Source organism: Vicugna pacos, chromosome 35 (assembly GCF_048564905.1).
Source record: "Vicugna pacos chromosome 35, VicPac4, whole genome shotgun sequence".
NCBI lineage: Eukaryota > Metazoa > Chordata > Mammalia > Artiodactyla > Camelidae > Vicugna > Vicugna pacos.
In genome coordinates, this window is record NC_133021.1 from 27,117,355 (window position 1) to 27,145,011 (window position 27,657).

Sequence of the window (27,657 nt, forward strand, 5' to 3'; positions counted from 1 at the left end):
AGAAACCTGGTGGATTTTGAACTACAGGGACAGGTGTAGCAGACACCTTTCAGAGACCTTTCACGATGACCACCATCCCCACCGGCACAGTGCCATGTATGGGGTCCCGGCAGCCGTGTTTGTCTACTCGTCCTGCCCTGCATCTCACCCAGAGTTGATATGACCATTAACAGGATCTTGACCCAGGTGGGCTAATCAGAGGGTCTCCCTTTAGAATATGGAATAGAGTCATAAAGACAAAGATACAGTCTGTCCATAGTCTGAGGCCATGATGAGTAAAAACATCCATCCTGCGGGCAACACCTTTTTGTTATACAGACAGAGAGGCAGAAATGCCAAACAGAATAAAAGAGCAGAGATGAGAGGCAGATGAAGAATACAGCTGGGTCCAGCCCTTCCTGAGGCTTGATCTCTTTATTCCTACCCTTGAGCTCTAAAAGACATGTGCGTTGTTAGACTAAATTCTTTATTTTGATGAAGGCAGCTTGAGATGCTTTCTTCCCCTGCAATCAGAGTGTGTAATACATTCGGTGGCAAGTACCTAACAGAAAGGTCACAGAATGTATAATAAAATCCAGGAAAAACAACTTTAAGAGGCTCGTGGCTGTGCTTTGCCTTGTCTGAGCATGCACTGCTCCTATGTTTTTAAAAAATTAAAACAAAATGTTTCTTTCCAGTCACTGAAGGGCCTCTTGTGCTAGATTCTTTTTACAAAATCTAATGAAAAAAAAATCTTAAGGTTAAGGTTTATTTTGAGAGAGTGATGAATTTCTTGCTTCCATTAATTCCTGCATATCTCAAAGTTTTGGTCTTATTTTCAAGGTGAGTCACTGTTATTTCTTTTAGCCATCCCTCGGCCAAATATAACTTGCTTTAGGGCTTAAAGGATTTCATGCAAGAAGATTTTTTTAAAAAGTTGATGTGCAACATTTTAATGTAAATGTAATCGGCAGACATAAGCAATGTTTTGGGTGATGCTCAGAAGCATTGAGAATATTCAGTAACGTATAGATAGTCTTCAATAGTCATGTTTTGGGTATAAATTATGCATATGCTGGAAACTGGAACTGTAAAGATAAAGACTGGTTAATATGGAAATTGTTAAGCAATAACACTACATAATGGAGTTATAACTGTCTTCTTGAGGACAACATTCTGACAACTCTGACTAACCTGGAAGGAATGCCAGGATATTTTTGCTTAGTATCAGAAACACACGGGCTTGGGTAGCTCTGCCAGACAGAGGGTGTGAAAAGCCACGTGCTTTGGGGCATGGTAAGACTTTCCCCAAGGGTAGGGTGTGGAAGGGTGGGGAAACTTGGTGCAGTGGTCCCTGAACGTTGCCAAGCGAGTTTTCCCTAAAATAATTTAGAAAACCTATGCATCTCCTTTTATATTTTTAAGTTAATATCTAAAATGTTTATGGTAACTTTGGTTTTTACAGAGAATATATATGAATTTTTTTTTTATATTTGGATTTATATTTAAATATATCTGAAATTTTTTATATTGCATTCTTAAAAATTTTGGAATTGGTCTGCCATCTCATCTAAATGATAAAGCCAGTCCTGCTAAGCCATCCCATCAACCAAATCAAACTTAATTTCCAGAAACAGACTGACTTTGTTGTTCAACTCAAATACATAGGTTAAAATGTGTCCCGGGCAATCAACTAAATTAATCGTAATTTCCAATTCTATGTGGGGAAAGAGAGAAAGAGAATGAGAAAGAGGGAGGAAGGGAGGGAGACAGAGAAAGACTGTGATTGGGAAATTGGGAAGATAAATCTGGCAAAGATGCATCTCCTGCTCCCTTTTCAATATTGCTGCTCTCAAATCTCTTCTTTTGCCATATGAGTCTCGTGTGGGGGCTGCAGTCTCAGATTCTTCCTCCGTTGCGGCCCCGAGGGGTATTCCCGAGCCCTTCCCCTTGCAGCCTACTTCGGTAAGTTTCAGGATGGATGTGAGGTGGTGAGGACGCCTGTGGAGGAAACAGTCAGAGAGAGGAAGTCCCAAGGCCCGGGCTGAAGGCACTTTTCTCCATCAGGAGAGAATCCATGAAATTTGAGCATCTGCAAATTGACTCCCTTGAAGCTATTTGCACCACAAATGTTGGAGAAGTCTCTGAGGCCTCAGGGTCCTCCTCCCCTTGTCTGAAGAGCCCTGGCAGAGGGAACGGTTGTAGCTCTGGGCTTGATCTGCCTATACTGGCCGAGGCGGGTCTGGTTCCATTGATGGGCCTCCTCTGTCTTCAGTCCCGATAGTGAGAACTTCCTCCCCGTGGCCTCCAGGGCTGGGTGTGCAGTGAGCAATTCGGGAGATCACTGACAAGACTGAGAAGACAGTCTTGAGTGATACTTGTTTTGATACTTGTAATAGGGAATAAAACCTCTGACTCGAGATGGTGGAGATCAGAAGAGAAGGTATTACGGAGACGAGAGAGGACAGGGCAGTTAATCAGAGGTGCTGTCTTGGTCTCAAGCACTGGGCCTCTCCACCTCTGTTAGGAGGAGGGACTAAGGCGTGGTAACTGACTGAGGTACCTCAGGAAGGGAGTTTAAAAACATGAAAAGTGTTTCTCTCTCTCTTTGCAATCATTTATTTCTACCATGTTCTATCAACATCCTTCTTTCTTGGGCCACTTCCCCTATTTTAGGCAAATTTCAGAACTGTATTGCCACTCAGGATGATTCAGAGTTAGTTTTTAATGATTAAAACACAATCCAGCCCACTTTAAAGCTCTGAATAGTATCAGATTCTAACCTCTATTTATCTCCTGCCCTTTCTCCCCTTCAGACTGGAGATCTGACCATGGCTGCTGCTTGGAGTGGGGAAGAGGATGAGGTCGTGATCTCATGATGGCTTTATTTCTGCCCCCCCCCCCGCCATTCTTGGGGCTTAGGTCTGTGGTGCAGACACAGAGAGGAGGGGATACGAGAGGCTGGAATCTTTGTGTAACTAGTCATCTGTCACAGTAGCCAGGTGCCCCCCCCCCCCCGCACAGTGGTGTGTGCAGTGCTGACTTTTCTTGTGGACTTTTCTCTCACCATGGTCTCCGTGGTGAAAGCATATGGATTGTGTGTGTGTGTGTGTGTGTGTGTGTAAATCGCCTCAATTTGGGCCCCTTCTATGACTGAATACCTTTTAAAAGGAAGGCAGCTATGTCAACCTTCAGCTCAGCCTTGCCCCCAGTGCCCTTTCCAAAATGGGCATCACGTCACCGAAACTGGCAGCTGCCTGAACAAACCGACAGTTGAAATTTATCTCTATTCTCCGTGCTTCTTCAATGAACTGAAGAAGGACAGTGTGGGTTCTCTTCTGGACCTGTGGAGGGTCCCGCATAACTGGGATACAGTATAATTTCCATCCCCCGCCTCCGCCCTGATGATACCACAGTTCTTTTAAGGCCAGCTGGTGCAGATTTTCCCCTATACTCTGCTCTGATGAGCACCAGGAAGCAGATTCTGCATGTTTTTCACTTTTTTTCTGGGATTGGGCATCACCTATCTTAACTCTTGGTTTATGAGGGGGGGTCTTCCATCATTTGGCTTGGGCAGGGCTGGTGGGATCTTCCTCCCATTCCTCATTGGGAAAGAGGTAGAAACGTCTCAGCACAAACACTGCACTATTCCAAGGAAAATGACTCCAAAACCCTTGTCTTCTCTTTTCCCTCCAGCCCTCTCCTTACACACACTGAGGAGATGAAAGAAAGGGTGATGGCTGTGCATTAGCCAGCTTCAGTGGGCTGTGTCTGACCCCAGTTATCGGTAGTGTTTGGCAATTCTTTAAAATGTATGGTACTTGGAGCCTCTTATTTGAGGAATGAAGCCAATTTTACTCAATTTCTTGTGAATTTTGTGCAAGAGGGGTTACGGTCAGATGAGAGTGCTGGTGTTCTGGGAGGATGAGAACGAAGCTACATCCGATGGCGATATTACCCTTTATTTCTAGGACCTCAAAGGGAGGTTCGAAGATACGGAAATGACGGGCACTGACACTTCATATGTTAGTTAGTGTATCTAGATAACGCCTACGGAGAAGTCGAGCAAATGGTTGAAAGCATGGTATGGATTTGGAGCTTGGGACAGAATTTCAGTTATGGAAAGAGACCATTTGAAGCCATTGACATATGGATGGTATCTGAACCTTCGGGAACGAATGCCGTCCCCCACCGATGACACGCAGAGTGGGAAGGGTGGGAGGTAGAGAGCAAACCCGAGGGAGGGTCAGTAAGGGCTGGGGACAGGGAGAGAAGAAGAGACTTAAAAAAAAAAAGGCAGAGAAAAGGAAGATTAAGAGGAGATGGACAAAGACACAGGGGACGGGAAAATGAGAACAGAGTTTGTCAGAGAAAGAGGATGTGCAGCAACGAGGAAGGGGAAGTGTAAAACGGCAGAAGAATGACAGCAATGGAGGAGTGAACGGAGAGGAGGCTCTGTCAGGCTGTGCCGCGGGGCCACCAACCACGGCCTGCCAGGCCTCCCCATCGCCCCGACGGTACAGCTGTCCCACACAAGCCTGGACAAGGTGCGAAATTCAGGGTACTTCCTGGAGACTCTCGCTGGTTGTAGTAACGTGACGACTTATTTATATACTGTGATGATGACCTTCTGTGTCAGCTGGCTAGCTGAGGTGCCCAGGTGTTTGCGCAAACACTAGTCTAGATGTTGCCGTGAAGGAATTGTTAGCTGTGGTAAGTGTTTACAGTCAGCAAATTCTAAGTAAAGCAGATTACCCTCCGTAATGGGGGGGGGGGCTCATTCACTCATTTGAAGGCTTTACGAGTGAAGACTGAAATTTCTCAAAGGAGATAGAACTCTGCCTGAAGGTTGCAACGTAGAAATCCTACCCGTGTTTCCAGCCTAATAACTCGCCTGGCAGATTTTGGACTCAAGCCTGCACCGCCAACTCTTACGTGAATTTCCAGCTTGCAGGCCTGCCCTGCGAGATTCATGCTTGCCAGTTCCCACTAGTGCATGAGCCAATCCTTAAAAGAGATCCTTCTTTCTTAATATGCTATATTATTAATTATTTTCTTAATATAATTAAAATATTGATTATTTCATTACTATTAATAAATATAGTCTGTGTGATTAATATTACATAAAGTTATCAGTATATAATTCTGTACATAGATATATGTTAATTGAAGATATTTTAATATATTGTATATTATATACTGATATACATTTAAACATATTAAAATACAGTAATATAATAATATTTATATAATAATATTGTATTGATTTTATGTGTTTTATAGTATGTTAATACATTAAATATAAATACATTATGAATCTGATATTTAAAGACAGTTCTATTCACAGAAAAACAACAGGATATCTAGCTAGCTAGCTGTCTGTCTTTATCTCATCTTTCTTTTTCTCTAAAGAACACTTACTAATACAAGAATATTCTAGCACAAAACCAGTATTTCATTTAGTAGCTCTCTGTCTGTTTTTCCCCCACTCGATTACAAACTCCTTTAAGTCCAGTCTGATTTTCATTCATGTTTGTGTCCACGCTGTCTGGCATATTTTAGAAACATAAAAAACAATTAAAGAATTAATAGATGAGTAAGATCTTATTAACAGTAATGGATTAAAATGTCACGTCTTTTTTCCCAAGGAACACCATAATAATTCTGTAATAAATGTGCCTTAGTTGATGATACCAAGATTGGTATCTGCTGATTCACAAGACTGAAGGCTGGAAGAAATCTAAGGAGAATTCATCAACTGGGAAGCACACACAAGCTGGCACCAAGGAAAATGCAGCTCTCCAGTGCTCTGTGACACACCGGTGCTGTAGCCAGGCTGAGTCTCTGACCACAGACTCAGGCGTGCAAGAGATGATGCATTTCTTTAATTTCTTAAAATTTCACTAAATCTCATTCTGAGCCCTTACCTTGTTCGGTCCCTGGGCAATCCGTCACTTTCATTATTGGGGTGGTGTATATCCCATAATGGGAAGATGGGGATTGCAGAGGAAGCCCCATGACCCCAAACAGCCCTGTGGGTTGTGAGGTCCTAGTTATGCACGAGCCCAGCCTGCAGAATTCCTTCAGGTGCAGCAGCTCTCAGCCTCTGTTCTGTTCATTGTCTAGAACACGGGCATCTTGGCCTAGAACACTGGTGCTTAGAGCCAGCCTCCCTGGGCACGCCAAGAAAGTACCGCTTTTGCAGTCCTGCTGCCTTCCCTGGGTGCTACCAGAAAGTGGAACATCCATCACCTTGTGCCTTTTTAATCTGTGAGGATTGTCATGTCCTGTTTTCCAGTATCATCAAAAAGATTCCTATTTACAATGCGTCAGTTTCTGGTGTCCAGCACAATGTCCCAGTCATGCACATACATTCATATATTCGTCTTCATAGTTTTTCCATTAAAGGTTATTTCAAGATACTGACTGTACTACAAAAAAAAAAATGTTCCTAACGTAACTGAAAAGTAAACTTAAGGCTTTTTACTAACAAAAGAAGAAAGATTATCATTAAGTAACCCCTGCTTTCTGCCCAGAAAAAATAAATCCATAAAGTTTGGAAAACTGAAGTTGTCTGTATGTAATATGGGATGAAAGGAAAATATAGCAAATGGAATGTCTCAGAAAATTGGTCTGCCACAGTCTATTTTATCCAGCAATCCAAGGCATCACTTACCTTACTGGCACTTTTCTGTTGGCAAGGAAACACAAGATTGTTACTGTAATGTGAGTCACCAGGAAAGCTAATCCAACACCCAGGAGGGTCCATATATCTGGAATGTCAAGCCAAGGAAAAATGTAAATACTCACTGAAAAATATCAGAGGCTCCAATACTCAAATGATCGGTTAGTCAAAATGTCACCTACTGTTCTGGGTGTTCGTGAACTCAGCCGGCAGAGGGTTAACCTTGATGTGGCAACGATTTCCTTTCCATCCTGGTCCACATCTGGAAATAAGATAAAATGTGATAGTTGGCAGGAAAAAAAAAAAAAAGAAGTGGAAACATATTTTAACAGTACTGTCATGGAATAAAATGATGAATGTCAAAAAACAATGAGATACCAGGAATGTGGGTAACTTTGACCAAAAACCAAAAATGTTAAACCAAAGCAAAAGCAAAATTGAATTGTATTGTTTTGACATTATTGTGTAAGAGATACGTTTTTTCTCCCCAATATTTATTCCCCTCTTGACTTTATCTGTAAAGGGGAGAACTTGGTTTCTCTATTTATTAAGTTCATTTCTTGTTTTCAAAAACTGACTTCACTTTTCACTAGTGTCCAATATTACGTTATTCCTTTGTCTCAAACTCAAAAGCAAGCCTATTTTTCAATAGTGAACAGATTTAAGTTCTTTCAGCTACCAATAGAGAATATTCAAATTACAGAATTAACAGGAATACAAATCAGAGAGCATTCTTATTTCTCATTACAAGGGGATGATCCTTCAAATTCATAGATATGGAATCAGGTTAGTAATCTCATTGGGTGTACCATCCATTCTACAGGATTTCACTACCTTTGCTTTATTTTAGGGACATATGTGATGAAACTTGTAACACTGGGAACATCTCTGATATGGACGGCCTTCAGACAGTTCAGAATTGGAGTCTAGCTTGTACCTCAAAGGGAGATGAGGTTTATTTCTAAGCAGTAGGCATGTCAGAATTTCCCTGGTAGTGTGTGTTTGCACGTGAGTGTGAAAGCTCGTGTACACAGTCTTGTTTACCAGAAATAACAGGATACAAATTAAGAAGGGTTTGGTTTAATTTCCTTCCAAGTTCAGGCTGCATGCCACAAAACAGAATTAAAAACTAGCTTTTGAGTGTGTGTGTTTGAAAGCTGAGTGTTAGAAGCAGCGCCTCCTCAGCCCACGGTTAATATTTTTTCCTCAATCTCTCTTGAATTTGAAAATGTGAATGATCCATAGCAATGCCCTCAAAAAAGCAACAGCTTCTTTAAATACAAAAAGCTTAGAAATTCAAGGAGGTCCAAGAGTGCCTTCTTACTAAGGAGTAAATATTCTTCACAAAGTGAAAATGTAAGACAAATTGTCTTGATGTCTCTGGCACTCACATGAGAATAAATGAGAACTGTTTACAACTGGAGTATTTGTTTTTTCTTCTCATAACCCTCCAGATATATTCCTTGTCAGTTCTCGGGTAGCAGTGTGAATCCACGTGTTTGTCTTTCACATTGTGCCCAGACCCCCTTAAAACCTCCCTGAGTGGAGTGGGTCCTCAGCCCTGGTCTTGGACCACCGAGACCAGCAGTGATGGTATGCTAGAATAGCTCACTGACTCACCCCCTAAGAGCGACAACAGTGAAAGGAATTTCTCTTGACCCATCTCCTTGAGGACTGAGAGCTTGAAGAGGAAACAGAAACTCCAACTGCTCTACAGTTTGGTGGGACTCATATCCGCTAAGGTCACCACAGATCTCTACTAAAGATCATTGAGATGTTTTAAAAAGAAAAGGCTGGTCATTTTCTCTGTTCACACGTGGAGTCTGGGTAGGGAGGCTTAGATCTCTCACTCAACTGTTTCTCATTAGCAAATCAGCAGTAGTAGCCTGCAAGTGAAAAATAAGAGCATGTCTATTCCTGAATAGGTAAGGCAAAGATTGTTAGTTTTAGTAGTAGGTGTTGGGGATGAAAGGTGAAGGCTCTTGAGAGGAGAAAATCAGATAGAGAAAGTGGATGGAATTCTGGGAAAAGTTGCGTATGCTTTGGCCAGGCAAGTGCCAACCAGAGGAGACCAGTCTGGGTGGAGCAAGCTAGGCGCAGCTGGGAAGCCGGGTGGTTGTTACAGTGGGGTGGGTGTGGGCAGCGCTACATAATTATCTGATGCCAAGAGTGAGATCCATAAAAAAGAATAAAATAGTGCCATCCACAGCAACATGGATGGACATGGAGATTGTCATACTAAGTGAAGTAAGTCAGACAGAGAAAGACAACTATCATATCCCTTATATGTGGAACCTAAAAAAGAAAATGACACAAATGAATCTACTTACAAAACAGAAACAAACTCACAGACATAGAAAACAAACTTACGGTTACCAGGGTGGGAAGGGGAGGGTGGAGTGATAAATTGGGAATTCGGGGTTTGCAGATACCAACCACTGTATGCAAAACAAATTAAATAACAAGGTCCTACTGTATAGCACAGGGAACTATACTCAATACCTTGTAATAGTCTATAATGAAAAAGAATATGAAAAGGAATATATATGTGCATAAATGAGTCACTATGCTGTACAATGGAAATTAACACAACATCATAAACTGAGTATACTTCAATTTAAACAAAAAGACTAGACATGCAGGAGAAAAGGAAGATTAATGAGTAGAATGTGGACTACTAAATGCTACAACATTTAATAAAACTATAATCATTTTTTAAAGAGTGAGATCCATAAAAGAATGGGGCAATGAGATTCACCTTATTTGCTTGACTATTGAGGACTAGAATAACCCTTTCCAGGTAATGGTTTACCTATTTTATGACTAAACAAGACTGAATGCAACTGTGGTTTGACCTCTTGTATAATCCAAAAGACTCCATAAGGGTGATAAACTTTATATGATACTTGTGCTAAGACGAGGATACCTCAGTCTAAATTAGATGCTTGTTTGTTTTGTTTTAATGTCAAGAAAAAAGAAATGTCAGATGTGATGAAATTATTTTGGAGGTTTTGTTTTTCACAGTGAGTCATTAGAATCAGTTTAACCCATAAAATAACTGTTCCGTTTAACGAAAGGGAAGAAAAGGACTCGTTTTACTTAGAAGCCATCCATAAGCAAAGAGCATAAGAAAAAAATCGGATTTATTTTGGGTTAACCTGAGGCTGGGTGTTTTATCACTTATTTTCTATACCTAATGAGTGTAAGTCTAACACTGGAGCATTTCAGACTTATTTTTAGAAGAACAAAAGTTCAAGCTATTACTCAATTTTCATGCATGTTGTGATTGCCTCCCCCAAATTCAAGTAAACACCCAGGCTCAGTCCCTTCCCTCCACCAAATCATAAGCATTACTATGGTTTGGTTGAGACTGAACCTCAACCTGATTTCTGGGGTTATCTCATTTTCCCTGGTGTAGCATCACCCAGGACTCTGTTCATTACCAGATGGCATTTCTAGTCAACAGGGATTGGTTCATAGAGAGACATGGACATTAGTTTGTCCAGTAAGAATTTTGTCACCAAGGGGTACGTTTTGATGACTATTTGTGGTAAGAAATCTCCTCCCCCAGCTCTGACATGAGAATGGGAGGGTATAGCTCTGTTTAGCTCAAGCAGGCCTCTTGTTACCACTTTGCTACAAAAGCCAACCTGAGGATAAGGCAAAGTAGTAGGAAGACAGAGCCTAGCAACTCCTGGAGAAATGGAGGAACAACCTTAACGGCACTGCCAACTTTTCAGTCCATTCGTGTTTCCGGTCTGCTGTGCATTTAGACTTTTCAGATACAAGAAGTCAATACATTCCTTCATCATTTGAGCCAGTCTGCGTCTGGTCTTCTATTACAGGCACACACACCAAACAAGCTTTCCTACTCTTCCATTTTGATCCTTGAAGTTCTCCTGATTCAATCAACAATCCCTTATTCAGCAAATATTTATTGAATGTCTACTATGTACAAGGTAGTCTGCTACATATAAAAAAGATGGACAAGATATGCTTGGGAATTTGTAGGATAAACTTAGGAGACAAAAAAAGCCACATTTGAAAATGAATAGGAGAAAAAGTCGAACATAAAATATATGAAATATAAGAAAGGTAAAGAAAATCGCTAAAGGAGAAAATGAAAGAACTGCTTCAAGAACCTATTGTCCTGGACCCAGAAAGTGAAAAATGTGCCAACTTAATGAGACATGTATGGAACAGCTGATGTCTTAAATTATATTTATTCCGAAGCATGAAGTGTTTATGTATTATCTAACAGTGGTTCAGGAAAAAATGGTCACCTAAGTATATAGAAATCATCTATGACTGATGGGATCTGGAGAGATATGTTCAAATTGTCAATGAGATGCTAAACTGACATCTAGATCTCCCAACTCTTTGCTGCAGTATATTTTTTCAGTCCTGCTTACTCTAATTTTGTAATTTTTAAGTCTGGCGAAGGGAAATCCCTTCATAAACAGCACACACTTAGAATATATTCCAGATTAGATTCATCACTTAGCCTTCTAGAATTAGACTTGTTTTTCTTTTTATTAGGCATGTTTACAGCAACATGGTATGACTATTAAAACCAGGTACATCACTTTTGTTTATAGGGGCCAGTATCACTGTACATTGACATACATGCTTCAGAAAAATCACAATTTATTAAACCCGCTAGAGATGATGATTGAATACCTGCTATGTGCTAAACAATATTCTAAGTGTTTCAACATATTTTTGTCATATAATAATGTTACAAGATGGGAGTTTTTTCCTCTATTCCATAGTTGAGGAAATAAAGGCACAGAGAGGCTGAGCAGTAAGTCACCAGAGGTACGTTCTGAACTAGATTGTAGGACGAGGGGATAGCTCAGTGGTGGAGCGTGTGCTTAGCATGCACGAGGTCCTTGGTTCAATCCCCAGCACCTCCATTTAAAATTTATATCTATACATATATAAACCTAATTACCTCCCCCCATGAAACAGACAGATGAACAAACAAAAAAATGAACTAGGCTGTAAACTACATCTCTTTGGCTCTCAGATGATGCTCTGTTCACTACACAGTTTTGCTTCCCATGGTCTTCCTAAGGTTGGAATACTGTTGTTTCTAATGGCACTTAACTTCACAATTTTTGTCTGTTAGGAGAGAAACACTGGGATATATACAGTTTTGATCTTCATGGTCTGAAAATGTCCATTTATCAGATGAACCTTTACCATGGAGACACCTAGGTGGAGAGGAGGCAGATGCGGTGCTGGGAAAAGAGGAAGTAGTTACAGGTCGGGGCACCTGGATTGCAGGTTAGCGTCTGCCACTTTCTAGCTATGTGGCTTTAGGAGAGTGAGATCACTTTCATTTCCTATTTATAAACAGCGATATTATAACTCACTACTAACTACTATATATAAAATAGATAAACAACAAGGTCCTACTATATAGCACAGTGAACTATGTTCAATACCTCGTAATGGCCTAAAATGAAAAAGACTATGAAAAGGAATATATGAATATATATATATGTATATATCACTAGCCGTACACCAGAAATTAATAAAATGTTGTAAATCGACTATACTTCAATTTAAAAAAGAACACACCTCACAGAATGAGTAGGAGAATTAAGTAAAACAATGCACGTGAAACTACATTGTTAACTGTCAAGTGTTATCTCCCTCGGGCTTTTGGTACTGTCTTCTGTTTTCCAGTGTAAATCATGGTCATGGCTGCTCCCTGCCAACATTATGTGCACCTGCCCTAACACTCTGGCCCTCCAGGGAGCTGGCATCTGACAACCACCCTGTCTCCATTCTTGCCTGAGCATCAGTAAGACATAGGAAGCAGCAAAAAGCCACTGGCACAGCTTCTATTTTCATGACTTATTAATTATGCCATTTAAAAAGCCTTTTCGCATTTGAATATGCTTGGAGGTTCCTGATCCAGTTACACAAGCAGGGAAAGGAAGAGCAGGTGTTTGAGACGTTCAGTGCTTGCGATGAACATTTCTCCCCACCTCCATCCCCTGTGGTTTCTACCCATCAGAAGCGCTCCAAGGAGGCAGAAAGCAGGGCTGTCTCAGCTTCACATGAAAGCATCTGCTCAGACCATGTGTTTTCTGAGCCCCGAGTTCAGCCTGTACCAGGAGAAGGGGGTGGGACCACAGAAGTAAGCCCTTAATGAGCCATCTTTATTGACATGGGTGAATTCATTTTAACAGAAAACAAGAAAGCAGGAGAAACCACTAAATAATCTCTGAGCCACAAAGCATTGAAATTCCACATTGAGGACCAGTGATTAATTTGCCTGGACTAATTTCCTCCTTGACTAATTAGCTGCAGCACATTTTATAACATTTAAAAGGATTAGGTAGAGCCCACCTGAAAGAGAAAGATAAACCTCCCACTCCAGCCGTGCATAAAGGCCTGTTTTCTTAACACAAACAGGAGAAAGAAAATATAATTCAATTCTTTCAGCCGAAGCCAACACCCCAATCTTTACTAATTTCTAACAGGTCTTCTGCCATTAGCAGGTAGTAACCGAGGCACTATAAAATAACAACTTGTTTCTGGGTGTGCTTCGTACCACCCATTCATTACGCATGAACACCTGGGACAAAAGAGCCTCCCAGCCTTTCTGTCACTTGTTCACTTGTGTCCGGGCCTCAGCTCATCTGTCCCGTCGCCAGAGCCACACACTTTCTAAGCATGTGTTCATGGATTAATTAATTTGGTGGGAACCGTCAGAGGGTTTACTCTGCCCTCCCCCCCTTTTTAAAAAACTACTTGAATTGTTCAAGTAAGTCTAAAGTAGTAAAAAGACAAACTAAGTGCTAATGCAGGTTGACAGGTTGACATTTGAATATTTCAGATTAGAAGAGGTTTCAACTAGCTGGCCCGATCCAGTGCTTTACACTGATTTAGGGTAATGGGGGTTGCATTTTTCCTGACAATTAGAAAACCACTTTAAAAAGAATCGTAACCCTATTGTGAAATACAACATTCTAAGCATCAGAAGTAAGCACTTCATGATTTAAAAAAAGATGGATAGATTCAAACAGTTTCTGAATCCTCATATCCATTCCTCCACTTCATCTCAGTCACCAGAGTTCCATCAATTTACCGGCTGAACATCTCACACATATGCCCTCCTGGCCCATCCTGCTTTGGCCACGTGGCCAAAGGCCCTCATGGCTCTACTATCATACCAGGCTCCTACCTGGATTTCCTGCCTACAGGCTGATGTCACATCATGGAACTTCCCCGACTCAAAGCCTTCACTGCTTTTTCCCAGCTGCTTTTTCCCTGTCTGGATAAAGTGATTTCACACAGGGACTCTTCTCTGATACAATCTCTGATACAGATGGCACAGCGGGCTTGAACTCAATTCTCCCTTTGCTCACACACCCTTTACTCTTATTTGAAACCCTTTCACCTAAGATATATGATCTTTCACACTCCTACGACTTTCCAGAACATCTATTCTCATCAGCCAGAAGATGGCTTCACTCCTTATCAATCTAGCTAACTCACACTGAGCCTTAAGGACACAGACCAAATTACATGTCCCCCGGAAGTCTTCCTTTATGCCCTAATTTGAATTTCCTTATCAATCTTTCTAGACTATACATTTTTTTAAGGTAAGGACTGTACCTGTTACACTCTCGTATGCTCCTGCTCATTAATGTTTCCTGAAAATATTCACTATCATCCCAAAATAATGGGAGTTACCACGCAGATAATGTATCACAGTTATTCAAAGCACGTTCATTTTGTCTAAAGAGTATCTTGTTTAACCATTATAATAGTCATTTACAACTTTAAAATGCATCAGAATCACCCAGAAGGTTTGTTAAAACAGATTGCTGGGCCCATCCACAGAGTTTCTGATTCAGTAAGCCTGCGGTGACCCCAGAATTCCATCTCTAACAATTTTTCAGGTGATGCTGACACTACTGATCTGGGGCCACACTTTATGAGAACCATTACTTTAGGACATTCCTTGAGGTTAAATGTTATTGCCCCCAGTTTACCGAGTGGAAACCAAAGCTCAGATAGCAAGGGTTTTGTAAGTGGCGAGTTCAAGTTGCCGAAACTGCTTAGCTTGTGTTCCTGTCATTGCACTAAATGAGTGCTTTCAAAAAAAGCAGTATAAACGTGATCAGATTTTGTCCTTTGGGGATGGTAACTTAAAAATGCAGGTCACCTGCTCCTGTGTGGCTTTCACTGCAGTTTCACTCCGACTGGTAGTCAAGCTGCAGAATTGAAAATGTAGAAGAGAAGCACATTCGTATGTTATTTCAAATTATTGCAGCACGGAAGAAACAACTTTAGTTACTTTAGAAACAAAGTAGATCAAAACAGTTCTGTTTTCCTTCTGTCTACACAGGTCAGGTGGTAGTGTAGCCAACGTGATAACTAAAAATAACCTAGAGAATTCCTGAAATTGAAGTTTTGAGCTTCCCACTTCTGTTTTTTTTTTTTTTTTCAACTGTTCTGAAGCAGTATTTCCCTGGAGGCAGATGGAAGGGGAAAGAAAGGAAGAAGAAATAGTGAAGAAACTAAATAATTCACAAACTGGGCAATTGAAAATGGCTGCAAGTCAATAGAAACTAGTCTTGTTCTAAGATGAAGAAGATAAAGGAGTTAAATTTTTGCTGTGGAGTGTAAGCTAGCAAGGAATAGGCCTTTGAACTTTTTCTTCTGTCATCCTATGAAGTATGAAAGAATTTTCCTTTAAAACATGGGTTCTGACTTTAATTCCAGCAAGGCCTGATTCTTGTTTTGTCTCCTTCGCTGAGTATACACACAAAAACACACAAGATGGTAAGGCTGAAAATTAGAAAGAACAATGAATTGCAGGGCTCTAGAAGGAATATCCACTAACCACAGGACCTGCAAAGGCCAGGGTGAGAGAATTCATGGGTGTTTAGGACTCAGTTCGACCTTCTGGTGAAGTAACAAGGCCCCATCCTTGCTCAGTACAAAACAAGGAATCTTCTAATGACTTTCCACCCAACTGAGAAAAATGTCCAAACTCTGCACTCTTTGTTCAGAGAGGACTTACTGAGCACCTCCTATATGCTGGGCCGAGTTCCAGGTGCATCAGCGTCGACTAGACCATACCCTGTCTGGTAACGCTCTTCCCTAAACACACTTAGCCTGCCCTTGTCTCAGGACTTCATGTTTCCTGCTTTTTCTGACAGTTAAGTAGTTTGCCCAAATCTTGGACTATCACTGCCATTCCCTCTTCCTCATTTCTATCCAGCAATCTGCTTGCCCTAATTATTTTTCTTCATTTTATTTGTTACTACTCAAATCTGATGCACACATAAGCATATATATTGTATAGGTATGTATAAAATATATTTGTAAGTATAACCATGAATGTATAATATATAGGTTATATATAACGTACATAAAATTGATTTATTCATGGATTAACATATACACATATTTATATATCAAACTATAGAAACAGAAGCTTGAAAACCTCATTGAAATGAACGATTCTGCAATGATACTATAAATTATACAATTAATGTAAGCAGCAGAAATTCCAAGTAGTTCAATAACACATGTGACATTGAAAAAGCCTTAAAAACGGCTTCAAGAGCAGGCTGTTTGGCTGTTCTGTACTTCCAAAGGCTCAAGAAAAGGTATTTCTCATGCTTTACCTGCTGTTTCTGGGAATAAAAAGCTACCTAGTTTACTTCAGGGAGCTAATGCTTGCCTGGTAATAGAAACTCAAGAAATATTACTCACAGAAAAAAACCTGGGAAGGGTGTCATTTATAGATGCCAAAATCCTAAATAAATTACCAGCAATCTGAATACAAGAGGATTTATTAAACACTTTCTTTTCCCTGGGTATATAGTTACAATCCACAAGGAAAAGGGAAAGCAATCTGTGTGACAGAAGTAGAAATACAGTAGAAAAATCTATTGTTTTATTATCCTATTATTATTTTAAGTCATCCACAGATTCCTTCCAATAATATTTCTACCTCTCAATCACTGTACCGATGAATTTTTCTCAAGTTCTTAATGAATATATAACCCTCCTGTTATATAAACTCTTCTAAACATATAAAGTGGTTAATCACAATAAAACCATTTTGTTATTAATGAAAAATCTCCTATTGTATTTCCCAGTTTAGATCAAATTCATGGTGAATTCTCTTAAGTGTTTAATAAATGGATAATTCCCAGATTACACCTGCCATTCTAAACATATGAAAAAATGAAGTTGAACTAATTTGTTCCATAAAGCTACATATCTCTGCTACATAAATCAAGTATAGCACATCCGTAAAATCATAGCTCAAGCTCACTCAAAGATGTGCAAAAGTCCCAAAATACAATATGGGAAAATTTTTCTATGAAGGAGTCTAAACAGTAGACAGTAGTATAAAAAGTGTGTGTGTGTGTGTGTGTGTGTGTATGTTCACATATATACACACATAGTTCCACTGGATTTCTGAAAGTGGTATTATAACATTTTATTTCTATAATATGTTGTGCTTCCTCTATTGTGTTTTATGAAATGTGTAGCATTATGATGACATATAATTATATTTCTTTTTTAAAAATTTCTATTGTTTACATATCTTTATTCTTAGATGATCCCTTAAAACATTACACCCTTGGGCAAAATGAAGAGTGATGGTCCTTCCTGTGTAACACCTGGTGAGGATGGAGCACCGGATGACTGGCTGGAGTTGGCCCAGAGGCGGAAATCTCTGGAATAAGAAGAGGGTGGTGCGGCTAGCAATGGAAGAAAAATGACTCTGTTAGGGGCTACCTCACCCTGTGAAAACCTCATAAATTTTAAGTTTAATAGGTTGTTAGCCACCTGGCTGGGGAATACTCTAGGTACATAGTGGGAGGAAAAAAACTGGAAGAAAAGAAAAAGAAAAAGTCAGGTCAGGAACAACCTGGTGGTGCCGATCAGTCTTTACTGAAGGATGGTACCTCATCTCTCCCTGGGTTTCACCAGTTTCTGCTACAGTAAATCCTGATATTAGATGATTTTTACCATACTCCATCTACAGAGCAACAAGCATTTCCCATTAAATTTAAAATATATAGGATTTTAATTATTTCTAAGCAACTTACTACATTTAGAAGGAAATAAACATGCACAAAAAATTGGATTTGGGGCAGTTACAACTGACATGTAGCATGTATTGATTGTGATTATGTTTCTAAATATTTAGCTATTTTTGCAGCATGTTTTATTTATATGTATAATATAAACAGACTGGTACAAAATAGTTAAGCATATCTTTTCATTTGATTTGCATCACAAATTCATATTAAATCAATTTCTTCTTTAAAAACAGTATTCAAGTGATTGTCATACTGTATGTTCTATACTGTGTAGTGCACGATGTGTACTAAAACATTAAAAACAATCATTGCGGAGGGGGGAGTGTACAGCTTAGCGGTAGAACGCATGCTTAGCGTGCATGAGGTCATGGGTTTGATCCCCAGTACCTCCGCTAAATCAAACGTATATAATATAATAAATAAACCTAATTACCGCCTCCAAAACAAAACAAAGTGTTTCAGCAAATCACTGTGTTGTTTTGAAATGAAGATTTTATGCTTAATTCATTTGTTTGAAGATACTTATTGAGGGCCAGGTGCTAAGTCCTAAGTTTATGGGAGAGCTGCATAAAGGCCAATTCCTGACCTCACAAAGTATACATTTTATTGAGGGATGGGGGTGTGGAGAAAAACCCTAAGCGAATATATAAGTAATTGTGTTCATGGTGGAATCAGAGAGGTTGCAGTGCCAATGGAAGGACCCAGCTGGAGACAGTGAGTGTGGGCAACACTTTGAAATGGATCAGATGGATTTGTTGGGAGCTGGAACAGAAAGTGGGAACAAATGAAGGCTGTTTTGTCTTTTTTTTTTTCAAGGTACGGCTACAAGAGCATGTTTGTTGATAATTTCACAGATAAGGAGAGGCTGGTGTCTGATCAAGGAGGTGATGGGATGGGTGGGTGATGAAGGAGAGATTCTTGGGATGAGAAGGAAAGGACCCCAAGGGAAACAGGGTCTTTTCTGGGAAAAGATAATGGAACATGAGAAACGGTCATTTGTTTGTGGAAAAACTTGCAAGTTCTCTGCCAATGAATCTTTTAAAAAAATTTGAGAGTAAGTAATTGGCAGAGCTGGTACTCTGGGGTGGAGGAGCCTGAGGAGAAAAGGAGAAGGCATGAAATTGGAGTAATCTCTGATTCAAAAAGCACTCAATCTGGCAACATTTAACAGCATGTTTAAGAGTGCTGAGTGATTATTTGAGGTCATAAATGTGTGTGTTTGTGCGTGTGTGTGTGTCAACAGGGCCTTTTTGCCATATTTATATTTTCATTAAAGTATTACATGCATATTGTTCAAAAACTTAAGTTGCACTAAATGTCTTAAGCTCCCAAGACAAATACTTTCAATTTCCTTAACTGTTTCTTCTAGTGTGAGCCTCCATTTTTATCAGAGATACACATGTGGTGTTTCTTGATTTATCTATTTTATTGTTGTAGCTAAACATTCCACTGTATTCTCTAACCAGCTACTCCTTGCTCACTGCCTCTTAGAGCCCTCCTTCCATCACTCCATATAATTAAAGCCATACTCAGGGTTTATAACATCATTACTACATAAATAATTGCTATTAACCGTTAAGCCAATAGTGTATGATGATTAACCATCCATTTACTATTTTGCCTTTCTTCTGGAGCTAATTATCCAGTTTATTTTGTCTTCTATACTTTGTGGCTAATTCTTAAACTCTCCAACAACAACTCAATACAATTTTCCACTAGATTAAAATATCAGACGGACATTTAGGATACTATTTCTTTTGGAGACTCCGAAGTCCCCTTTGGGTTGATTCCTTTGCGCCAGCCTGGACCACTTACTCTCTCAATCTGCTTTTCCAGAACCTCTTGGGCTTTTCTTCAACATCAGCCCTGTGTCCTGGGCTGATGTCCCATTTTGTCCTCTTCCTCAGTTTTCTCCCTCATTTTGCTAGGGCACAGTGTGCATGGGATGTTTTGGGGTGTTTTTTTTTTGAGGTCTTTTGTTTGAAATACTACACTCATATTCAATTTTTAGTTTGGAACTCAGGTTTGAAAACCATGCAATCTAGTGAATAAGCCAGAAAATGCATTATCTCTAGATATCTCCATTATCTTCTAGTTTCCAATATTTCTCAGATTAGTCCTCATTCTTTGCAAGTGAACTGTTACATTCACAACTAGTGCTGTCATCCCAGGTTTTCTGAAATTCCCCCGGGGACACTCTTTGTATGATCCTTTTTTCATTCACAGTACCTAACACCTCCTCAGTCTGAAGAAGTTTTTTGCATTCTTTCTTTGACAATTCTCTCCTTGACAGTTCTCTCCCTGCTTTGTTTTCTCTGCTCTTTCTTTCTGAAACTCTTATTTCTTGGATATCACCCTTCTGAATTGATCCTTAAGTTTTCTCATTTTTATCACTTATTTTGTCTTTATGTTCTATTTTTAGGAGAATGCTCCGCTTTTTACTGCCAACACTTTTATTAATGTTTTAAATTTTTCAGAGTTAGGTTTTAAATTTCTTTAAGCTCTCTTTTCTCTATTTCTTTTTCATAGACATCAGGTGTAACTTTCTGAGCACAATAAATAGAATTAAACATTTTTCTTTAGATCCGTATGTTGTTTCTGTTTCATATGAATTCACTTTTCTATTTGAATCTTTGATTTATTAGTTTTTTCTGTCTTTTACATTAGTGCCTTTCTACCACATTTGGTTATTCTTAGCTTTTTAGGTGTATTTAAGAGTAGAGCCCTGAGAAGATGATGGCTGGGTCCTCCGGCATGGGCTGAACTGGTTGACGGAGGGGCTACGTTTTAAGGCAACAAACCTCCTTTTCTTGGCACTGCCCTATTATAGAATCTGTAGGTCTTAATTCTGGTGTCATTCAACCTCTCAGTTGAGGGAGACTTCAATCTTTCACTGTGTGGTGGGGTGGAAGTTTGGTGTGGGGAAGATGTAAAGTTAACTGCTGGTGTGCTGGGGGCTGTGACGTTATGGGAAAAGAAAAATCGGCTTTTCACCCTAAAGAACGTAAGCCCGGCAGTTCTCGGAGCAGCACCTCATGCTGTTCTCTGCTGAACCTGCTTTTCTTGCATCTGGAGCGTTTGGCACAATTTCTCCAGCAAACAGATCTCCTGAATGGGTGGGTGCAGTTGGGGTTTGGAGAGCTAAGAACTCCTTATAGGATTTCAGCAAGTGGTTTTCCAACCTGGGGCTCCATTCCACCACTGACGTACTCACTACCTCCAACCGTGCGGCGTTGCAGGGTGTCTATGGGGTGAATGCACTTGTGCCTCATTCGAAGCCCCTTCTGCAGGGGCTTAAGTTTTAGCTTTGTTCCATTCAGATAAGTCATCCTCCACCTGTGTTTACCTCCTAAAATGTTATCAACTTCTCTTGTCCTTTGTCTGATATTCATCACTGCCTCGCCCTTGTGGATTTATATGGCTTTTATTCTTTGTTGTTATTTCAGTGAGTCTGGAAAATAAATGGGGCAAAAGGCATATGTTCAACCTACCAGCTTTTATGATTTTCTTCACCTACGTTTAGTTGCTCAGGTGTATTCACAGAAAAGACAGGCAGCTGGGTACATTCAGAAGAGGAGCTTTTCCCAATAAGTGATACAGAGAGAAATGTGAAAGGGAAATGATCATATTACCAAGAGAATACTTTTAGTAATGGACCATGGAATTTAACTTTGGTAAGAATGCAAGTAAAGACCTGAGGAAGATGATAGAAAAACTAGTTTGGAGTCATCAGTTTGGGAATCTGAGTGAGAATGAGTAATATTGCAGTGACTATGCCAGAGAGATTGTGCGGTCTGGAAGCATGGGGCATGAGTCAGAAACAGTGTTGCTTGAAATCTAAGTAATGGAGCCGTAGGTGGTGATGATGTCCAGGACGTGACCGTGAGAATGAGCAGATCTGCACTCACAGAATAAATACAAGCTAACTGGGGAGAAGTCAGAGAACTGAAAGGGCTGACAGTGTGCTGAAGATACACTCTCTGACCCCCAGGTCACTAAGAATGATTACAGAACTGGAAATGAATACAACTGAAAGCTGCAATCCAGCGCAGGGAGGCAGATGCTTGGAACAACGAGGAGTGGCCAACGTGACAGCCAGAGAACACGGTTCTCAACAGACAGACTGTTTCTTTGTTGTGCCAAAGAGGTGAGGAAAGCCATTCTAGAAGGTGTTGAGGCTACGGGAAAGTTTGTTGACTACACGTCTTGAGATTGGGGGACAGAAGGAACGAGTCTGGGAAAACAGAGAGAGGTGGGGGATGGATCTAGATTTGCAAATATATCTTACAAAATTGGATTGAAAAATCCTTGGCCATAATGGCCTAGGAAGGAAAATGTAGAAAAACTAAAGTTTAAGCTGAGGCACCAAATGCCTTAGTTTTGGTAGCTGCCCCATGCAGTGAAGAGGATGTGATGTGTTGCAGGAGGAAGAGAATTAATACAGTCAATCCTAAATAGATGCTTGTTTATCTACCAAGAGTCTAGGTAATGACCTTTGAATCAAATCTAAATGCTGGATGATATGTGAATAATTAATATCTTTAAAAACCAACTTTTGAAATGAAATGCCAAATTAGTTTATGATAAAATGGAGAGTACAAAAAGAAACATTCTGATGGTACACAGACAGTATGATCTTAATTTTTAAATGTATGTCAACATATTAATTTTGATTATATTTGAGGTTTTTCTCTTTGATGTATTTCTGGATTCTAAAATTTTTCTATAGTAAATACATTAAAATGCTGCTCTTTTATAAGAAACAAAAAACAAAAATCTTTGAAAATATAGCACAACACCATAAATTGAATCTTTTCTTTTACTTAGATGTGTGCTTCCTTAAAAAAAAAAGTTATTGTATGAAACTTTTAGATTAATAAACCAGTTTGCTTTGAGACACACGAAGGCCATGACACTTGCAGCCTAAAACTGAGCCACTCAAAGCCAATGATCTCCAAACTGGATCATCATTCACTCCCTCTTCTGAGAGCCCATTAAACAGCCCAGCCATGTTCATCCTCCACTTCTTGTGAGCTAACATGCCACGGAAGACAAGTAAGACCGCTTCTCTTGACTTTTTCATGAGCAATCTCATCTCCTCAACCCACTTATCTGCAAATTAAGGGCTATCACCGAGAATTTCCAGAGTAATTTTGACTCCCTTTCTTTACCCTCCCTGCTTTTGTGATGGAGGTGACTTTTCAGTGACAGCCAGAGCTTCACCTTGAAGAGCCATAATTGGGAATCACCTCTTAATAAGTTTCATACAGAACTGTACAAAATTGTAATACATGAGCAGCACACTGACAACACGTGAGCAGCTGGAAATTTAAAAATGCGACTTTTCTCTTTCCTTGGATAACTGGATGACCTTGAGTAAATCACTTAAACTCTCAGTACCTTAGCCTGCAGACACCCACAGCATACTCTTTAAATCTCAGAAATGCTACAGATGCATAATCGTTTCAAGAGTGGGAATATATTTTGAATTCTTCAAAAAGAATGACACTATATGAATGCAACAGGAATGCTTGATTTTGGTCAATAACAAGTGATGAATAAAAGGATTATTTCTCTCTTTGCTTTTTTGCTCCTGCAACCTGCTACTCTGAAATCTACTTGGTGTGCCTTGTCACTCTCTCCTCCAAAGAGCAGTTAGGTAGACACTCAATGAATACTTTCATCTTAAAGGTCCTTAAATTTCCATTTAAGCCTTCATTGTGCTGTGTGCACTTTGTCTCAAAGAATGTTAACCTACATGCATTCAATTATAAATACAATATAGTGCTGGTATTAAATAGTACCTAGTCAAGAGTAAAAATTTATGATAATGCCTTGTCCAATTAACTGCTTCTCCCTAGGACTTAAAATAGTATGTACTAGTTACATGCTTTTGTATTAAAGGAGTCTGTGATTATAGTAACAGATGCGACATTTTTAGATACATTTAAAAAGAGGAAAGAGTGAAGGAATACACTGAATCCATTTGTATGTTGGAAAGTTAACTCAAAACCGCAAATTTTCCATCCAAAGCACCAATTTTGTCCATTGTGGTGCTAGCCATGGTGTTGAATACACACATTGTTTCCCACAAACAGCAAGTGAGGCACTTTTGCTCACAGTAATTATATTTTTGTTAATATTAATCTGTCACTTGCTTTCCTTTTTACCAAAGAAGAAATGTTAGCGGGTTAGGAATAATGACACTGGAGTAACTGAAGGATCTACCGCCTCCTCCCACATGGAAACAAAAGAACCTGGGGAATGATGGTTTAACAAGAAAGCATGATTGCAGAACAGTTCTTCAAAGAACTATGATCACTGTAGCTAATTAGTTTTCTCTTTTGTGAAAATGTAAGGGAGTAGAAAAAACCTTCTAGAATTAATGCCACTCTTTTCATAGCGTGCTATTCTGTTTGGGAGATTATGGGGGAAAATATTTGATGCTTTCAGGTGACTACAATTGCTGTGAACTCTCGAAAGCAAAGCAAAGCAAAAGAAAAAAAAAAAGAACTGTTTTTTTTTTTCCCCCACACAAAGGCAAAGGTAGCTCATAAACTCATATGGGCATTTTGAAATGATACCTGACTACGGCAAATACGCCCAGGAGTTTTTCTTCCACTTTTAGACACTCATCACACATACATAATAAATGGTTAAGGGTGTGTTTTCTCTCCTAATCTCTAACTCCATGAAGGCAGCAGTAATGTCTGTCTTGTTCACTGCTTCATCTGCAGCCTGAGACAAGAGGCACTTAGTGGTATACACATTTTGCACTAAACTACACTGAATGCTTATATCTTTGCATATGGATATCTCTGATGATCCAGAAAAGAAGAAAACCCAGAAACCCCAAACTAAGATTGATATTCCACCTGTTGCCAGAGACCAGGAGAAATTTCTTCAAATAACAATTCAGGCAGATTAAGACAAACATACCCAAGCTTCGACATCTTGTATGAGCAGATTTTAATTGTAAATTCACAATCGGTGCCCAGCAGAGAACAAGGAGTCGTTTTTTTTACTTCCAAGGTGTGCTTTCATCTCCTCATGTCTTTACAGTGGGAGGAACCCCTAAAAGCACCATGACCCAAAGATATTGATTTGGGGGCACATGACATCCTGTGAGAGAAATTCCTCACAGCTCAAGCCACTGAAGGTGAGGATGGAATTAGGGTGAAAATCCTCACAAAAGCTCAGGCTGTGCACTGTATTTTAGACCTTTCAGCATCTATTATTCATCAGTTTGGCAGATCCAAGGACCACTTAGCACCGTGGGGTAGAGCTGAAAATGGAATTGCTTGTTCTCATCACCCTTCCCACCATTTGATTTGAGTTGGACTTCAAATCACCCAGGCAGCAGTGGAGTGGGGACATGGACACCTTCTACACTCTGTTTATTGACCTCAATCCACAAGGGAAAATAAACGTGCCACCTTACACATTATGCTAGGAAAAGGTGAAAGGAACATTATCATAAAGACCCAGAGAATGATCTACTGTAAGAAAAAATGGCTTCTATGAAACAGACAAATGGAGAGAGAGAAGAAATGAAACAGATATAAACAGGAATAAGAAAAGGAAGATTATGTGGACATTTTAAACAATAGAGGTGCAAAAATTAGAATTAAAATGTATGTTGGTGGTAACAAACACAGAAATAGGCATTTCAAAAAATAGCTTATTGTTGAAGAAAATAAACTTAAGACTCTCATCCAGGATGTAGAAGAGAAAGATAATTCCTTAATCAATTAGTGCTTCAGTTTCCTCATCTATAAAATACATAAACTTAAAACACCTGTCTCTTAGGGCTTAACTCACTTAATATATGTGAAAGTGCCTTTAATTATACCTGATACATATTAAGTATCCTATGAATGTTAGCTATTATCAGAAACCTTTTATGAAGCTTCTAATATATGCAGTGTGCAGTGCTAATTATCAGAAATATAAAGGCTAAAGGAACTGACATATTGATGAAAAGTTCATCAAATGACTAGCAGAGCAAACACCAAAAAGCCTGAAATAGATGGGAGGAAGCACCCCGTCCTAAAATAACAGTGATGGTTAAAGAAAAAAGCGTAGGAAAATACACAGACAAGTCATTTTTATGATCAGTTCAGCAAACAGACAGTTTTCGGCTTTGCCAATGAAAACCTCTACAAGATAGCAAACCATTTGTCTTCCAAAGGAAACACTGGGCTCAATTGATTTTTCATTTCTTATTTTTTAAAAAAAAACAAATGATTGTTTTTAATGGCATCCCTCTAACAAAGTCAGTGCAGCAATATGCTTACTTTCAGAGGTAAACCACCAAGAGAGACCCAGAGTTTTTTCATCTGTGGCCAACATGACAGTGAAAAATAACTGGTATGAAACGAGAGGCCGTGCCAAGTGCCATGGTAGGAAAAGAGGAGAAGGTGATAAAAATCCACGCTGACATGGCCTTTATTAGCTCTTCTGGTCCAAGTCCCTGCCCCCGTTCCCATTGACGTAAGGAAACTGGGGCTCAGAGAAGTAAACGGACTGGGTAGAAATGACCTGGTTGGTGATGGCAGTCATCAGAGCCCGTAACTCTTGACCCTCAATATCAGGGTCTCCCTAATGTTCCAAAATCTTGTGTTTTAATTACCCTTTGTTTGAAAATGCGATGCAAAGGGAAGAAAATTTCAGTGACTTCCTCTAACGCTCATTACGGTTCATTACATGCCTGTGTCTCAGAATTAAGCCTCTGTGATATGCTTACTCTCATGTTTTGTTGTGAACTGGCCAGGATAGCAGTCGTGCATGTGAAAGATGGAGAACTGACCACACACATATAACGTGGCTCTACTACTCTGATGGTGCCAGTTCTCAAATCTCTTTTGATCTTTTGTAAAAATTCTAGTATCTTAAACTTGGCCTGACTATCAAAATATAGCACTCACACACCATCAGTGTGAGTTTAATCAATAAATATTAGCTGAACACAATGAGAGGAGCAGCGTGGATCCCAAAGAGCGTAAGAAAGAACCTCTTCTCTTTCAGAAACTATTTGAGGCTTTATATTGAAGTAATAGAATTTACAAAGAACTTCTGTCCACATTACTTTATCCAGTTCTCAGGACAGCCCAATGAAGCAGCCAAGACAAACACTGTAATTCCATAATAAAGATGGAGACATCAGTGTTTCTAGAAGTCTCACAAGGAATAACAGCCAAAGACAAGCGTCACCTAAGCTCTTAGTGAGGGAACCTTGGAGGATTTTAATGACTCTCGACTTGTACAATTTGAAATTAGTGGTATATTTAACCAATTGTTGAATGCGTGTATAATCTGTAATATTGATTCCTCTCTCTTAATTCCTTTATTTCTAAAAGAAACAAATGAACAAATGAAAACAACTCTATTTTTGTCCTGGCAGGCATTTTTTGGTGACCAGATGGGGCTTCTCCTTGACTAGGTTTCCAGACCACCAGGACAGACGTCCTGGATGTGGACACTGGGAAAACACTTTCGTTGGGTTTTTCTGGAGAAGCCACCCTGAACTCTGATTTCTCAAGAAAGAAGAAAGCAAAGGCCTGAAGAGCGTGTGGCAGAGCGTACACTGTTAGGATGTGGAAGGGAATTAATTCAATGAAAAGTAAAAATCCAATGAGCGTAAAGGCCAAATCAGTCAACAAAACAAAAGTTGAAGACAGGTTAAAGAGAAAAGGGATTGGATTAGATGATCAAGGGTGGCTGAACAACTGTGCCAATACATAAAAATATAAAGGGTAAATGTGTGAAAAGGTCAGCAGAGAATGAGGCTAGCAGGCTGGATGCACAAATGCAGGAATTTGGTAATGGAAGATAATAGGTTCACAAAAGCATCACTAACCATTTTGCTCAAACATCACTTGACCCATATATATACTGGTC

The 27,657-nt window shown here is 39.6% G+C and overlaps 1 protein-coding gene across 1 annotated transcript in view; it reads right to left on the bottom strand.

The window, feature by feature from the left end:
* Window positions 1-27,657, bottom strand: part of MALRD1 (MAM and LDL receptor class A domain containing 1) — a 355,452-nt gene that overhangs the window by 21,107 nt on the left and 306,688 nt on the right. Inside the window, exons 25-26 of the mRNA XM_072955135.1 lie at window positions 6,847-6,926; window positions 6,656-6,752 (exon numbers count right to left, since the gene is read on the bottom strand). Coding sequence (XP_072811236.1) covers window positions 6,656-6,752; window positions 6,847-6,926 — 177 coding nt within the window. The remainder of the gene's footprint in view (window positions 1-6,655; window positions 6,753-6,846; window positions 6,927-27,657) is intronic.